Raw genomic sequence first — 18,199 nt, 5'->3', positions numbered from 1 at the left:
TATTTATATTATATAAACTCATTTCGACATAATTCCTTTCAAACTTAGCTGATTAGCTATAGCAATTCTAGTAGAGACTGAGCTGTTTTAAAAATTTATCATGGAAAACCTACTGCTATACTAAACAGTATTTCAAAGCTATATGCATTCAATTACATTTAACTAGCATCCATTATAGCTATTCAACCCCCAACGTTTGATTTTATAGAGATACTCTAATAGAACAGTCACTCTAATAGAGCAGTCAGGAAGTACAATTCTTGCCCTACAGTTAGTTTATTTCACAGTCTAAACTGTATTTTTATTCAAACTTCACAACATAAAAGCTGAATGTCTAAAAGACTTGATGGTCCTGTAGCCTGTGTAGCTTGGCATACAGTGTGCGCATGAGTTAATTACAAGTAAATTGTGTTGAGTCACTGATCAGAGTTAATTGTGTTAAAAGTGTGGAAATTAGAATGGCTGAACATTGATAACAGGGTTAGACAGTATGAAAGTTGCAGGTAAATAGAATTCTTCCTGCATAGTTTGTAAATGGTTGATGTACTAAAAATATGTGTCGATTAAAGGTAGATGGTTCCACAATCTGACAATTCTGCTGAAATAGAAGTGCTGGTGTATGGAAGAAGGTGATTTGGAATGAACTGTGGTAACTTGCAAGAGTTTCCACATCTTGTATAGCTTACTGCTATTTTATGCCGATGCATGTTATGCTGCTTAGGGCACTTTACTAGAACATTAGTCATGGAGTTCATAATGTGTAGTAGTATGTGTACATTAGTGGTAGCAATTGTAGCTTCTCAAGTCGAGTTTTTATATTTGCACAGCAAAAATAGTGCTCCAATACTACCTATATGAATCCCATCTTTAGTCAGTATTGAAACAGCTATTTCAAAATACTCCTTACAACAAGACAAAGTAGACCTCAAATCTATAAATGACTATAATGTTATTTAAAAAATTAAAAAAAAAAATTACTATTGTAGGCTGTGGTCTGCTTTTGGTTGAGCTTATGTAAAATATTTGAATTATCAGTTCCATGCAACACCAAAAATAATACAGATAGAATAAATACAGTCAGCAATTTTGTATAAATGATGTTGTGTTAAATAATTTAATATGAATTTTTCCCTTGATTAACTGTGGACTTCATAGCTGAGAACTATAGAGCAACTGAGATCTGACTAAGGAAATGTATAGTTGTTTTTCACTGTCTAAGGATATAGTGTTTGTCCCTGAAGTACGATGGAGAAGTCCCAGGCTTTTCCTGCAATGAGTTTAAGCTAGTGCATGTCCTGACCATTGGGGGTTGTCAGTAAAAGTAATACCAAGATCTTTGTGCAATGTTTTGTCTGGAGAGTTGAAGCTCTTGGCCAGAATTGTAGATGAATAGCTAAAATCAGCTTCGTTGAAAAGAATATTAGTGTTACAGCTCCAGATTGATATGATTTTAATGTCTCTTGAAGTTGGTTTGTCATATGAATAGTATCATCAGCAAAGAGAAAAGGAATTGCACGAAGAGCGAACACTCTCTGGAAGATCATTGATAAAAATGGTGACCAATGGACCCTTGTGGTACTCCTAAGAAAACATTGCATAGCATTTTGACACACTAAGATTTGAACTTTAAGTAAGATTTGAGCCATTTCCACAGATTAATTAAGTGCTCAGAATAGTTAAGGCAGCCTAAAATCTTCTAGTCCTAGAATCTCAAAACTTTCCAGAATATCAGAATTTTCTGGGTTTCCTCAGAACTTTTGTTATATTTATTTCCATATTCTGATTTCAGAAACCCCTTTCAAAATCCTAGATCCGTCACTGAGTTTGCATCATGTAAACTCTGCTGTAGCTTTAAGGTGTATCGATTTTTTTGCAACAATTAATATTTCAGTTCAGTCTGGAAACCTCAGAATTGCCCCTGACTGGCCTGAGCAGGATCAGTAGTTATATGCATACACGTGCCACCTATAAATCATATGCAGCTGGGGTGAGCTGGGGATGGCAGTCCATCACACCCAGGTATGGCTAAAATGGAGGGGAGAGCTGTCCCATACGCGTATGAGCTGCCCACAGGGCCGCCCAGAGAAATTAAGGGGCCCAGGACAAAGAGTTAAAGTAGGGCCCCAGAGGCAAGGAGGTTTCCATTCTGAATCACAACTTCACCCAAGCTATAAGTTGAAGACCAAAAAAAACAAAAAATAAACAAAACAACAAAAAAAAAAGGTCACAACCTCTTGACAATAACTACCACTCAACAACCATATCAAGACACACGATAGTGTGTCGTGCGGCCCAAGAAGCCGGTGCGCCACACCGTGAGTATATTAACAGGAAGAAAGAAAACGAAATTTTCACACCTATGTAGCTCTGTGATCCCTTATCCGATTGGAACCACATTTGCTAGAAACGTGCCGCCCAGTTAGGGGAGTCTACATACCAAATTTGAAGAAAATCGCTCCAGCCATTTCCGAGATACGAGCGAACAAAATTTCGTTTAAATTTCTTCGTTTTCTTCTTCTTCTTCTTCTTCATTTCGCACACTTCGCAAAATTCGCCATAAAACACGAATGCGTGCTCGGATTGGGCTGAAATTTGGCACACTTAAAGGGCTCATTAAGGCGGATGTCCGTACCAACTTTGGTAGGAATCCAATGAACATTCACGGAGTTATTACCGATTATTTGCGTAAAATAAGGTCGAAGGTCTGTCACGCCTACAGGGTAAACCCCTTGGAGGAATCAGTTGAAAATTGATATGTAGATGGAGCAACCATCGTAGGAGTGCCTTTTTGTGGTTTGAAAGGAATCGGGATAAAGACCATGGAGATATGACACAAAACCCAACCTGTGTCAAAATTACGCGATCGATCTTTATGAATAAAAAAACTATTAGTTTTCGTGTCTACCAGTCAAACCGCTTAGAGCAACGAGCTGAAAATCAGTGTGTAGCTGGAATAATCATCATAGAAAGTTCTTGCAGTAGTACAGAAGAATCGAATTACAAATCACTGAGTTATGATTCGAAAGGCAACTACGTGCAGCAAATGCGAGATCGAGATACTCTAATAGAACAGTCACCCTAATAAAGCATTCAGCTGCATGTATAATTTACACAGTTATATTACATTGCAAGTTATTCTGTAGGGAATTCAGCTACAAACAAGTCACCCTGTAGTCAGATCAGCTAGAAGAAGGTACCTAATAGAGAGTTCAGCTACAAAGAAGCCATCATGTAGAGAGTTCAGCTGAAATAAATCACCCTGTAGAGAATTCAGCTACAAACAAATTGCCCTGTAGAGAGATCAGCTAGAAGAAGTTACCTTGTAGAGAGTTCAGTTACAAAGAAACAATCATGCAAAGAGTTTAGCAGCAAACAAATCACCCAGTAGAAAGTTCCGATATGAACAGATCACACTATAGAGAGTTCAGTTAGCAACAAGTCATCCTGTAGAGAGATCAGCTAGAAGAAGTCACATTGTAGAGAGTTCAGTTACAAAGAAACAATCATGCAAAGAGTTTAGCAGCAAACAAATCACCCAGTAGAAAGTTCCGCTATGAACAGATCACACTGTAGAGAGTTCAGTTAGAAACAAGTCATCCTGTAGAGAGTTCAGCTAGAAGAAGTTACCTTGTAGAGAGTTCAGTTACAAAGAAACAATCATGTAAAGAGTTTAGCTGCAAACAAATCACCCAGTAGAAAGTTCCGCTATGAACAGATAACACTGTAGAGAGTTCAGTTAGAAACAAGTGATCCTGTAATTAGATCAGCTAGAAGAAGTCACTTTGTAGAGAGTTCAGCTACAAAGAAACCACCATGTAAGAGAGTTCAGATGCAAACAAATCACCTGTAGAGAGTTCAGCTAGGAACAAGTCACCCTGTACAGAGATCAGCTAGAAACAAGTCACCCTGTAGAGAGTTCAGCTAGAAGAAGTTACATTGTAGAGTTCAGCTACAAAGAAACTACCATGTAGAGAGTTCAGCTGCAAACACATCGCCCTGTAGAAAGATCAGCTAGAAGAAGTTACCTTGTAGAGAGTTCAGCTACAAACAAATCACCCTGTAGAGAGTTCAGCTAGAAACAAGTCACCCTGTAGAGAGATCAGCTAGAAGAAGTTACATTGTAGAGAGTTCAGCTACAAAGAAACTACCATGTAGAGAGTTCAGCTACAAACAAATCACCCTGTAGAAAGATCAGCTAGAAGAAGTTACCTTGTAGAGAGTTCAGCTACAAACAAATCACCCTGTAGAGAGTTCAGCTAGAAACAAGCCACCCGTAGAGAGTTCAGCTAGATGAAGTTACATTGTAGAGAGTTCAGCAGTTTAGCTGCAAACAAATCGCCCTGTAGAGAATTCAGCTACAAACAAATCACCCTGTAGAAAGATCAGCTAGAAGAAATTACCTTGTAGAGAGTTCAGCTACAAACAAATCACCCTGTAGAGAGTTCAGCTACAAACAAGTCATCCAGTAGAGAGATCAGCTAGAAGGATCACCTTGCAGAGAGGCAAGCTACAAAGAAATCACCCTGCTTCATCTTTTCTTCTTCCTGTAGTAAAGAAAAAATGACAGGTTAAAAGCCCTAAAGCCGGCCATAGGCCGGCTTTGGGGTATACAAATACAAAAAGAAGTGAAATCTAATCAAAAACAGCCAAGCTGTAAAAAAAGAGTGCGGCCCTGAGAAAGGCTATGGTGAAAAAAGATGTGAAATCCAAGGTGGCGGCCAAGAAATGGCTGTGATGGTAGGTTAATGGTAAAAATTTTAATAACAACAATTCAGGTGAATTTGGTGCCGCTTGGTCTTGGCACAAAATTCACTTGAATTGTCGTTATTAAAATTTTTACCATTAACCTACCATCACAGCCATTTCTTGGCCGCCACCTTGGATTTCACATCTTTTTTCACCATAGCCTTTCTCAGGGCCGCACTCTTTTTTTACAGCTTGGCTGTTTTGAATTAGATCTCCTTATCTATAAGCTTATTACACTGCTCCTCTGAAGCGTACTGTGACTGCTCTATTAGAGTATTTATATCTGACTGCTCTATTAGAGTATATCGATCTTTTAAACAGGTATTCAAGGGGCCCTTCATGAGACCTCCTGCATGGGGCCCTTTCAGGTCGGGACCCGGGGCAAAATACCCCAGTTGCGCCCCCCTCCCCCTGTGGGCGGCCCTGGCTGCCCATACGCGTATGGGAATCCCATATGTGTATGGGACTAGTGATCTGCCCCATATGTGTATGGGATGCCCCATATGTGTATGGGATGCCCCATACGCGTACGGGGCAAAATACACGTACAGTTCAAAACAACGTGTTATGTTTCGTGAATAATCGCTAATAACTCTTTGCCTGCTTATCGTATTCCAGCCAAAGTTGATACAGAGATGCGCCTTTATATCCCCCTTCTGTGTGCCAAATTTCAAGGCTATCGGTTATAGCGTTCGTGTTTTATAGCGGTTTTTGTAAGTGTGCGAAAGGAGGAAGAAAAATATGAAAAAAAACAACGAAGAAACTAAGGCATTTTTTGAAATCGCATATCTCGGGAACGCTTGAAGTGATGTCACTCAAATTTGGAATACGTAGTACGGATGTAGGAGGGCGTGTCCACAGCAAAAATCGTCTTGTTTCATCAAGGAAGCACAGAGCTACGGAGGTACGAAAATTGCGTTTTCGTTCTTCGTGTCAATACACTCACTTCTTGGGCCGCACGACACACTACCGTGTGTCTTGATAATGCTGTAGCTATTGGTTAACAAGACACAACCAGAATCAAGAATGTGGCTAAATCTTTTACCACTGAGTCTGTAGGCTGTAGCTATATACACTGTTAAAAATAAAGAGTAACCACCACTCTGAGAGTTCCCAGTGTAGGGAGGATTTAACACCCCATGGAGAGTAACCAACACTCTGAAGAGAATAACCATTACTCTGAAGAGTAAGTGACACCACCTTCAGAGCATGTGTTACTTCCCAGTTACTCCTTTGTAGTAATGGTTACTCTCCAGGGGTGTTAAATCCTCCCTACACTGGGAACTCCTCGAGAGTTGTGGTTACTCTTCATTTTAACAGTGTACTAGTGCTGCAAAAGATCAAGATACTGTACTCTATAGCAGTCATGTACAATAATTTTTGTTTAGTGTAGCTAGATCACACAAATTTATTTTATAAAATTTACATAAATTTTTATTATGAAAAATCAAATTATGGTACTACATGCAGCCATAGTCATAATTATTATCAAAGAAACTTACTCTGGAAGCACTGAATTCCTGATTATGGAGCGAGCTCTGGCAACATCCCTTTGGCTGGCATTGGATGGCTTTCTTACAGTACTTTTGATATTAGAATTGCTGTTTGCTTGTGCAAGCCTTGATCCACAGTACTTACACTTTGTGTGATGGTCTCTTTGACTGTGAACACGTCTCTGGGTTGGTTGGAAAATGCGTGCTTGAAATGGAATATTTGCTGGTAAGGAATCACTGGAAAAAGGTGACAAAGTATGGCCACTAGAATTCTTATTGACATTTGCACTGCCATTTGAAGCAATAACATTAGAATTTGTACCTTCGTTATTTTGTGAAACAATGCTGTTTTGATCAGTAGGAGATGGTGTCGCATTGTTCCGATCAGATTCATCACCATGTTTAAAGTTATCAAACTCATCCAGAATCTCACGAATGCGTGGTACAGGAAAAGGATAGTTCTTAGTAAGATCATCATCTGGTTCTCCTTCTGCCCAGTCCTGAACAAAACCCCGCGACCGCTTTTTCCAATTACCCTATTCATGTGAAAATAATTGCCAACATTACTTTACTTATACATATAGCTACTCAGTGACCACAGCACACATTACACAAGGCATTTCTGCTGTGGTCAATACACAGTCTCATCCAACTATATTCACTTACCGATAAAGAATCATATGCGTGGTCAAATATGCCAATAAATAAACTCAGAACAACGTAGATGAAAATGAATATAAACAATAAGAGATAAATTTTATTGAATATTGCAACAGCAACAGATATGAGTGGATCATCCCAGGATACTTTTGTAAAAGCAATATCAATTCCTTCACCATTAAGAAAGCTAAGCAGATTCTCCGCTGTTGTAAGAGGATTTTTGAACTGAATTAACAAAAGTGCATTAAATAAATTTATATATAGAAATTTGGTGCTCACCTGTGGATTATATGGTCCCATAACAAGCCAACCACAGAATATGAATGCCATAAATAAAATGAGCACACACACTGCAAATCTCAGAATACTGGGTAGTGCAAGTTTTACTGTAATCAGCAAAACCTGTAGGAGAATGCAACATAATAATATACACACAATTATTATTAATAAACGTTGCATTCTTTAGATTATTCTATACATGTAGTTTCAATCAGGGGGATGGAACAGTCTAGTGAGTGGAAGGGATATTTATGTGGAGCGAAAGCATACAACAACATTACTTTTAGAAGCTTTACACTGTGTGCATGGTTACAAAATTAATGAGTAGTTTCATACAGTTTTTACAATATGTAAACTGTGACTGCTCTACTAGACTAAGAGTATATCAGTTTCCATCAAAAGCACAAGCATCAATTAATAAGCCATTTTTATCATTTATGGTTTCAACATACATATGCTTGTATCAAAAGGCACACATATAGCCATCATAAAAACAATAAATTTAACAAATAGCTAAATTGAAACTTGTGTAAAAAATTCCAACATATTTTTCAGTGGTCTGGCTATGACACTCCCCGTGACTCATAGCAACAAATGGATAGCTGTTTAGATATGGGTCATGGTTGTATATACTTTAGCCTCTGCTCCTCCATTACAAAGTGTTCTGCCAACTCACCAGAGCAAACAATAACAACTATTATCAAACTACGACACTATTGGTACTATTATTGAAATTAAGAAACATTTGTAGGTATTCTGTATCTAGGCATGAGGCTATTATGCTCCAAAAATTGAGCATTATGCTTTTGAGCAGTGCTCAAAAAATCGCCTATTGTGCTTTTGAGAATTGTCCATTATTCCCAAAATTATGTGGCTAATAATGCCAGTCTATTGTTGTATCAGACCATTCTCATTCATGTTTAAGCTTTAAATAGTCTTGAATTCTTTAGCTGGTTGCTGTATTAGAGTATTTCATTTCAATGTGACTGCTTTATTAGAGTAAATAATATTCAGTGACTGCTCTATTAGAGCATGTCGATTGTTTTTAATGGAATTGTGTAGTCTGCAGATTTTCCTACTGTTAAAGCTTTATACTTACCTCAAAATGCTAGAATAATTCCTGATTCTCTCGCATACCTATTATGCCCAAAATTATGCTGGCATAATTGCCGCATCCCTATCTGTACCTATCCCTTATTTCACATTTGTAAATACCCTATTCATCAATGTTATACAAGTGTATAGTGACATCGTACAGTGTAGCAATCATATAAGGAAAGAGTAGGTAATCCACAATGAACATTGAATTAAACCTCAGCTTCTGCTTAGCTATTACAGCATGCATGCTGATCAGTTTACTTAATTTTTAAAATATTAATTTTATCAAGTAATTAATAAGGCAATTAAATTACTAACGTTTAGAGACTCAAAGTACTTGAGAAATCCAAACAATCCACACCATAGTAGAAACATTCCAGAACCAAGTATAATACTAACTGCTTCTATCAAATGAAAGGAAATTGTTTCCTAATATTAAAAAAAACAAAAACAGTATAACATAATCTATGCTTTAACAAACAGATTATGATGTCATAAACTCATAGCTGATAAGCAAAACAATATTTAAAAGTTTTTCTTATATTGAACACATAACCATGCAGTGTGCTATGGCTAAACAATACATACTTTGTAATCTCCAATAATCTTCATTACAGTAGATGCTTCTATTAGCAGACATGCAAACAATGTCATCAAGTGCCACGTGTTGACTAATGCACAAAGGTCTGGCCAAGATACCTGTTTCTTGTGGTAAGCTAAGAAATGCAGCTTCACGTCCTGTAAAATCAAAGCATCTGAAATAGATGAATAACTGACGAGCTTTATATAATAGACCCTATGCAAGTGAGCTGCTGCCATAGCAACATTCACCATCTTAGAATACAACCCATTTTGAAACTCTGATAGCATTGCTATGTATAAGATTAAAACAGTATGCAGGAAGTAGAGCTGCTTCTTCTGAATTCTATAGCAAAGGTTGATCAAGTTAAGTGTAGCTGTCTCCTATGCTATCAGAGTTGTACTCCAAAATGGTGGATGGTGCTGTGGCAATAGTTCCTCAGCAGTTCACCTGCAATGGGTTTATAGGAGATTTGATTATTCTCTATGGAATATTCCTGTATGAATTTTTCCATACATTATAAGAAAATTTAACTGAAGATACGTAACATCATCATTTAATTACATTTGACTTCAAGTTTCAACCTGGCTTAAGAAACTCATATAAACGCGTTAGCCCAGGTTGAATGTGGGTTTAACCTATTTTAAAGTTAATATGTAAAAAGGGTGTAACTATCAACATAGGTGAAGGAATCAAAGTGGCTCAAACCCCATCAAAAGCATTGGGAAATTTAAAAGAATGCCTAGTGTGTCACTATAACACCCCATTATAACTATAACAATATTGGTGTTACACTTCTTGTAGCACTTGAGTGCTCCTCTGCGTCACCATGTGACTGCCATCACAGCACCTTCACTGTAGTTACTGCACATCATGTGTGCAGCTATTACACAACCAGTGTACCACTCCTGCACTCTAAAAGTGATACAGCAACACCTTTGAGTGCTTCAGTCATACTCATTTAACACCCACCGCTGGTTAAATGTAATTTTGCTTTGTTCATTGTACTATAATTTTGTACGCAAAACTTGTATGAAAAATTTTTACACAAAAAAGTTTGTACATAAAATCGAACTAATCTAATAGAGCAGTCATTCACACAAATAATATGAAAATATTTTTACTGAAAATTTTTATTATAAAAAAATTGCACAAAAATAAAGCGAATTACTGTATGGTAAACGTGCAAGTAGACACTTCAAACAAATTGTGTTGCCATTACACCCATATTTTAACACTAGCTTTTACCAACATCATGTAAGGTCTTAAAACCAAGAAATATGGTAGTGTGTCATGTGGCCAAGACAGCCAGCAGTATATTTACAGGAAGAAACAAAACATGACTTTTATGCATTAATGTGGATCCGTGCTCCCTTCTCAATTTTATACTGCAAACATCTTCAACCTTCAGCACCCCACATGTCAAATTTGAAATATTGCTTAATGGAATTGTGATATACAAGCTCTCAAAGTTAAGTTTAACTTCTTCATATAGGAGAATTGGATGGGCTTAGAATATTCCTTTCGCACACTTTACAAAAACTATTATAAAATGCAAAATTGCAAATGCGTACCTTGATATTCTTTAACTTTGGTTTACTTTAAAAATGCATTGTGGCAAAGTTTAGTACTAACCAAGTTTGGTGCAAATCTGATAAAATGGTCATAAAGTTATGAATGATTATTTGCACTGAAAAAGACTGACTTGTTGTCATACCTACAGGATAAACAGCTTACAGGAATATAACCTAAAAATTAATATGTGCATAAGTTAACCATCATAGCTCAAACCCTTTGTGGTTTAAAGGAAGAAACTGGCCCAAGAATCCGGCGTGCAACACCCGTGAGTATATTAACAGGAAGAACGAAACGCAATTTTCGCACCACCGTAGCTCTGTGCTGCCTTGATAAAACAAGAAGATTTTTGCTATGTATACGCCCACCAACTTCAGCACTCCACATACCAAATTTGAGCGAAATCGCTTCAAGCGTTCTCGAGATATGCGACTTCAAAAATTGGCTTAGTTTCTTCGTTTTATTCTTCTTATTTTTCTTCCTTTTTTCGCACACTTACAAAAACTGCTATAAAATGCGAACGCCATATTCGAGTGCCTTGCAATTTTGCACACAGAAGGGGGATACAAAGGCGCATCTTGGTACCAACTTTAGCTGGAATATGATAAGCAGACAAAGGGTTATGAGCAATTATTCACGAAAAATAACACCAATATGTTGTCACGCCTACAGGGTAATCCGCGTATGGGAAGAAGCTGACAATCGGTGGGTGAATAGGTTAACCATTGAACCTCAAACCTTCTGTGGTTTGAAAGAAATCGAGTTAAAAACCAGGAAGATACAACGAAAAAACCAACAGTGTGTAACAATTGTGCAATCAAGATTACCTAATAAAAAACGACTGCTTGCCACGCCTACCAGATAAACCGCTTGGGGTAATGCTTTGAAATTTGCTGGAGTAATCATCTTAGAAATGCTCTTCAATGGTGTAGAAGAATCAGACATAAAGCCACGGAGTTATAACACAAAATCCAAGGTGGGGTCTATTCTACGGAACGGAACGGAACGGAACGGAATGATGGACTAAACTGCGGAACGGAATGCTTTCTCAGATTGAAGCTTGCAGCTTACCATTGCTGTACAAGTTATCAGTGGCACTTCCAGCAGGTAACCAAACGTACCCCAAGAAAGATAAACAAATTTAAGGATCGATTGTGGGTTCTTGTTGGTTGTCATTAGTAACGAAGTACTAATTGTGGGAATAGCTGACTCAGTGTGTTCATCTTCGGATATATCAAGTAGGGAACTTAATGCATGACTTGTTTTTACTAGTATGTGAGTTATTTTTACTTACTTGACTTTAGAATGTACAGTCTGATGCCCAGCCTTTCTAATCGGCATAAATCAGTATGTGTATAGCTACACTACAAAGGAAACAAGCATGGTGACAAGCTGAATCAACTCAGTCTAAGCAGAATCTAAAGGAATTTTGTGCAGTGTGTGAGGAGCAAACATTCAGATACCTCAAGGAGGCTATATTGTGTGAACATCAATGATTCATTAACAGAGTAGTGGACTATTGTCAGTATCTCAGCCTGAGTACTGAGTTGAATTCTGGATAGGGTCTATTTTACAGAATGGAATGCTTTCTGAATCAACTTGCAGCTTGGCTAGCTGCAATCATTGCTGAAATTGCATTTTATCAGTGGAACCTCCAGGAAAATAGAATAGGATAATTATAAAACATTAATTAAGTGATTGTTTAGGTAATCATGACTTTATTCAGTCTAATAAACAGAATATGTGACTGGATTTTGGAAAAACGATCCAAATCGCACATTAGAAGTTCCGAGATAAACGGTTTTAAAGAATTGAAGCCAGCATAACTCTCCAAGGATAGCAAGCACGCGTATGAAATTTACACAAAAGATGCATCAATCTGTTACCTTTCAAGCCACTTCCAGTACTTGTAGCTGCTTGTACAGTTTCCCGCCAAATAAGATAGAAAATCTGAGCAGTTGGACGAGCGAAGTAGTATCACGAGTGCTCACAAAGGGGTGGAGGTTGGGGGGTGGCGGGGAGGGCAAAAGTTAGACCTCAAAATGGAGGCAGACCACGATTGGAGTCCAGACACGAGATTACAGGGCTGTGCTAGCTCCTTAGTGGCTGATATGTAGCAAAATCAACAGAGAACACGTCTGGCCAACATTATAAGGCTGTCCACCAGTAAACCACTGACTCTTGCCAAGCCAGGTCCTTCACAAGGCCTGAAACCGCCATTTGAGCACTCCACATCACCCAGAAAAGACGTGTGTAAAAACCAGCCTCGTGTAGTTTGAGTAGTGCTGAGGGTCAAAACTTGTAGTACGATAGTGTAGCTATCCACTAGTGGTGTTAGTTTGATTTTGCCTGATGTGCGATTTGGATCGGTTCTGTAAAATCTGGTCACATATATGGTTGATTGAGTGAGGTATCACTTTCAGAATGTTCAGACGACCAGTGATGAGATGCATGGATTCATCGAATTTTTGTTGTGGTTGGAGACATTAAATATCCAAAAGCAAACTGACTGTATAATATTAATTTACTTTCTTTATATTTTCTCAATTTTGAGCCTGTATACAAATAATTGAATTTTCCTTGTCAATAGAAATCCTAGAATAAGATGGGAGAGAAACTTATCTTTGTTTACCTATACTGTACAACCAAGAGTTCGTAATACTGATTTGTATGGGGGAGAGTGTCTAACTCGCAGTATGGCCTGTACAAACACCCTGCGTAAAGTTCACCTTTCATCAAATCAACACCTTTACTGGGGGATAGAAAACTGTTGATTAGTGTTGCTGAAGAAGGTAAAGCCTTTGCTCTGAAATAAAGCCGAGGTGTTACTTTAAGCAGGGTGTTTGGTGAATGCGTTCAAGTTAGACACTCTCCACCTTATTATGAACTATTGGTACAACTTCAAAGGAAAATGAAGAAAACATACAGATGAATCAATAAAATCACTACAGTAAGGTGAATTACAGACTAGTGAGATCTTGGTTAATTAATGACAGTGGTTGGAGATTAAGTGTGGTAGCTTCTTGTTCTTGAATATGTTGCAAAGTGGAAGTACAAATCAAAATGGGATATCAATTTCATTATGAAAAATTTGTATACATAAATAATCTAGCATTACTATTTCATTTGTCCTCCACTTAAACATGCTACAACAGTACTAGTGTCAGTACATTGGCAGTGAGTCTACCTTGAAATCTCAACTCTAGAGTAGATCCAACACAGGACAGCCCGCACTGTAACAAATACATGTGATCCCATTGTAATTTCATGGACCAGCTGGACTGGGAATCACTTGAAAATCGACGAACAAATTTAACCTGTTTTGTTTGAAGTGAAGCATGTGAAATGTTACACTTAAGAAATCCTAGGATTCTTAGGTGGTATGTAATTAATGTGAGTGTTCCATTTCAGGTCTGACTAGATACATTGAAATTACACACACATCTTGGTCCAAATCACGTTTGCCTGGTGGCTACGGGCATGGTTTCACATGCGGCTTATAATAGAGATTTGGCTGATCTTGGAGTTTTGGCATTTAGCCTGATTCAAGGCTAGCAGTCAGACACATCCTTGAATTGTGCAACAGATAAATTCAGCTCACTATTGAATACGGCATTAGTCCATTGCACCAGCTGTTAATATATAAATAACTCCATGCATACACTTCAGTGATGTTTGCAGAATATATCCTCCTTGCGGTCTGCCAAAATATTTGCTCCTCACACACTGCACAAAATTCTTCAAGTTTTAATTCAGCTGGCTCTTTCCTGTTACCAGTATCTTCCTGCTTGCTTTATTTATACACTGACTTATGACTTGAAAGACCGGCCCAGACTGTTTTCTAAAGTCTAAATAAGAAAAACAGCTCGCATAAAGTTCCCTCCCGTATGGATGAACATCACTGATACAGCTCATCCCACAATAATACTTCGTTACTAATGACAACCAACAAAAACCCACAATCGATCCGTTAATTCTTTTTATCTTATGTTTAATCAAACCCACTGGAGATGCCACTGCTAACTTATAAGGGAAGTTCAGCAATGGTAAGTTGCAAGCTTTAATTTGAGAAAGCGTTCCGTTCCGTGGTTTAGTCTATCATTCCGTTCCGTTCCGTTCCGTAGAATAGTCCCCACCAAAATCCAACTTGGTGTAGCAAGTGCGAGATCGAGATACTCTAATAGAGCAGTCATTCTGAAGAGAATTTAAGAGATCAACTAGAAACAAGTAACCTGTATAGAGATCAGCTACAAACAAGTCACCCTGTAGAGAGATCAGCTACAAACAATTCACCCTGTAGAGAGATCAGCTAGAAGAAGTTACCTTGTAGGGAGTTCATGTAACTATGGAAAGAGATAGTTCAGGTAGAAGAAATCACCTTGTAGAGTTCAGCTACAAACAAACCACCATGTAGAGAGTTAAAACTACAAACAAATCGCCCTGTAGAGAGATCAGTCAGAAGAAGTTACCTTGCAGAGAGTTCAGCTACAAAGAAACCATCGTGTACAGAGTTCAACTATAAGCAAATTGCCCTGTAGAGAGATCAGCTAGAAGAAGTCACCTTGTAGAGAGTTCAGCTACAAAGAAACCATCATGTAGAGTGTTCAGCTGCAAACAAACCACCTGTAGAGAGTTCAGCTACAAACAAATCTCCCTGTAGAAAGATCAGCTAGAAGAAGTTTCCTTTTAGGGAGTTCAGCTACAAACAAATCACTCTGTAGAAAGATCAGCTAGAAGAAGTCACCTTGTAGAGAGTTAAGTTACAAAGAAACCACCACGTAGAGAGTTCAGCCACAAACTAGTAACCTTGTAGAGACATCAGCTAGAAGAAGTTGCCTTGCAGAGTTCAGCTACAAACCATTCTATAAAGAGTTCAGCTGCAAACAAATCACCTGTACAGAATTCAGCTACAAACAAATCACCCTGTAGAGAGATCAGTTAGAAGATGTTACCTTGTAGATAGTTCAGCTACAAACAAATCACCCTGTAGAAACATCAGCTAGAAGAAGTCACCTTGTAGAGAGTTCAGCTACAAGCAAACCACCATGTAGAGAGTTCAGCTAGAAGAAGTTACCTTGTAGAGACTTCCGCTACAAAGTAACCATTCTGTAAAGAACTCAGCTGCAAACAAATCACCTGTACAGAATTCAGCTACAAACAAATCACCGTGTAGATAGATCAGATAGAAGAAGTCACCTTGTAGAGAGTTCAGCTACAAGCAAACCACCATGTAGAGAGTTCAGCTAGAAGAAATTACCTTGTAGAGAGTTCAGCTACAAAGAAGCCATTCTGTAAAGATCTCAGCTGCAAACAAATCACCTATACAGAATTCAGCTACAAACAAATCAACCTGTAGAGAGATCAGCTAGAAGAAGTTACCTTGTAGATAGTTCAGCTACAGAGAAATCACCCTGTATAGAGATTAGCGAGAAGAAGTTACCTTGTAGATCGTTCAGCTACAAACAATTCACCCTGTAGAGAGAGCAGCAAGAAGAAGTCACCTTGCAGAGTGTTCAGTTACAAAGAAACCACCATGGAGAGTTCTGTAATAAATATATGTATTATATATATAATTTGTACATTTACTGATAAAATCAGAAATATTTAAAGTACATCTGCTTGATCTTTTCTTCTTCCTGTGGTAAAGAAAAAAGATAGGTTAAAGGAGTCCCAAAGCCGGCCTATTTGGAGTATACAAATACAAGAAATCTAATCCAAAAACAACCAAGCTGTAAAAAATGAGTGTGGCCCTGAGAAAGGCCATGGTGAAAAAAGATGTAAAATCCAAGGTGGCGGCCAAGAAATGGCTGTGATAGTAAGTTAATGGTAAAAATTTTAATAACAACAATTCAGGTGAATTTTGTGCCAAGACCAAGCGGCACCAAATTCATCTGAATTGTCGTTATTAAAATTTTTACCATTAACCTACCATCACAGCCATTTCTTGGCCGCCACATTGGATTTCACATCTTTTTTCACCATAGCCTTTTTGAGGGCTGCACTCTTTTTTTTATAGCCTGGCTGATTGCATTGACAGCTACAGGTATAGAGTTTCAAAGTAAAAACCAAACAACTGTAAAATGCAGGGTAAAAATATTCTAACAGAATAGTCACTGCAGGTGAAATAAGTGTTGAAAAACTTACCAACATTCAAACCAGGGTCCTCCATACAGAGCACCTGAATTCTTAACCACTTAGCTGCTGCTATCTTGGCTGTTCATCTCACCTAATTTCTACTTTATAAATAAAATTTCTCTACTGTACTTCATCAGGGCTGCCTAGAGACTTTAGGGGGCCCGGGGCAAACTAAGAATATGGGGCCCTATAACTGATATAGATTTAAACTAGGGGGTCTGCATGCAAAGCATGCTAAACTAGGGGGTCTGTGGGCATGCTCCCCCAGGAAATTTTTGAAAATTAGATCCTCTGAGAATGAGTATGAGAGTGATTTGAGTAGTTTATCACAGCATAATATGACTGTTATTGCTCTATCAGCAGGGTATATGAAGCTTAAATTAAAGCTTTTTCTGGCTATCATGCAATGCCACCTAGGAATTTTCTAAATACTGCACCCATGAATTTGAATGTGAGATTGATTTTTAATGTATTGTTGTTTAGGGCAGGATTCTCAAAGGAAGTTTCCAACAGAGAACAGAAGTTTGTAATACTAGTGGCAGGGGTCTGGGGACACAGCCCCCAGCCGCTGAAAAATCTTGAATATTTTAATGGTCCAAAACTCAACAGATTGCTATAATATAACTTATGGATGAATTATTGTGATACTTTGTATAATTCACAGCCGGGACACAGTTATCTACTGGCAGATGGTCTACACATGTACAGGAGAACCATATAGTTTTGCAGTGACAAATTAGAGTTATTGCTATACAATTTAATAAGTATATTGAGGATATTTGTACACCGAAGTGCATAATATCAAGAGTACATAATATATATATTTAGGAGAGTATCCAACGCTGTATTGCCCCTTCAAAATGCACTGCAGAATAATGTTACATAATAGTCATCATCACCAAAGGTGTCAACTTGCTTCAAGAACTATAAGGGCCTTGAAGTGCTTGCAGGTCTTCCCTTTGGTATATCAATGCCTATCAACAAGTCTTTCATGGCAAAGCCATGTGTTGGAGTTTACTGAAATTATACTAAAATATTCTGATATGTTACACAATGTTGCACAATTATTACGCAGTGTGTTTTGAAGGGGCAATACAGATGTTGGATACTCTCCTATATATATATATATATATATATTATGAACTCTTGATAATATAAACCATACAAAACTAAAAATACAACTGCAGACCATATAATAATAATAAGCTCATATTCAGTCTTGCATCACTCATGGTATTTGTAATGCTACAATGTCTGCTTTAGAAATTCAATGTTCTTTCCAACAGTAAAGTTTTTTGTCACATTAATTCATTAGTACTTGTATTTGGACATTTAGAGTGGACTTGATTGCTCTATTAGAGTATATAGGTGGCTGTTCTATTAGAGTATATCGATCTTGATCTAAGTCACAGTGCTCTTTAAGCACCTATATCATTATATTATTACGAGCAGTGGAATGTAATGATTTGCTGACCCTGGAACTATGCTGGATATGAAATTACTAGCTAATTGATACAGTGCTGTTACTGAGACCTGAGACTTCCTATGTCTTCAAGTCTACAGGTAAGATTTACACTGTTGTATGTTCTTATATCGTATGTATTAACAATGTATAGCTATGGGGCCCACCTTT

The 18,199-nt window shown here is 37.8% G+C and overlaps 2 protein-coding genes across 2 annotated transcripts in view; one reads left to right on the top strand and one right to left on the bottom strand.

The window, feature by feature from the left end:
- The window catches only part of LOC136253308 (mucolipin-3-like), an 86,931-nt gene that overhangs the window by 22,526 nt on the left and 46,206 nt on the right, over positions 1-18,199 (bottom strand). Inside the window, exons 6-10 of the mRNA XM_066045950.1 lie at positions 8,865-9,014; positions 8,595-8,705; positions 7,179-7,301; positions 6,906-7,124; positions 6,249-6,775 (exon numbers count right to left, since the gene is read on the bottom strand). Coding sequence (XP_065902022.1) covers positions 6,249-6,775; positions 6,906-7,124; positions 7,179-7,301; positions 8,595-8,705; positions 8,865-9,014 — 1,130 coding nt within the window. The remainder of the gene's footprint in view (positions 1-6,248; positions 6,776-6,905; positions 7,125-7,178; positions 7,302-8,594; positions 8,706-8,864; positions 9,015-18,199) is intronic.
- LOC136253309 (uncharacterized) overlaps positions 1-18,199 on the top strand; it is a 154,225-nt gene that overhangs the window by 130,491 nt on the left and 5,535 nt on the right. The gene's annotated exons all lie outside the window — the stretch shown is intronic.

This window comes from Dysidea avara, chromosome 4 (genome assembly GCF_963678975.1).
Source record: "Dysidea avara chromosome 4, odDysAvar1.4, whole genome shotgun sequence".
Classification (NCBI taxonomy): domain Eukaryota; kingdom Metazoa; phylum Porifera; class Demospongiae; order Dictyoceratida; family Dysideidae; genus Dysidea; species Dysidea avara.
Note: the sequence above shows the minus strand (reverse complement) of the source record. Positions and strands in the feature narration are given on the sequence as shown.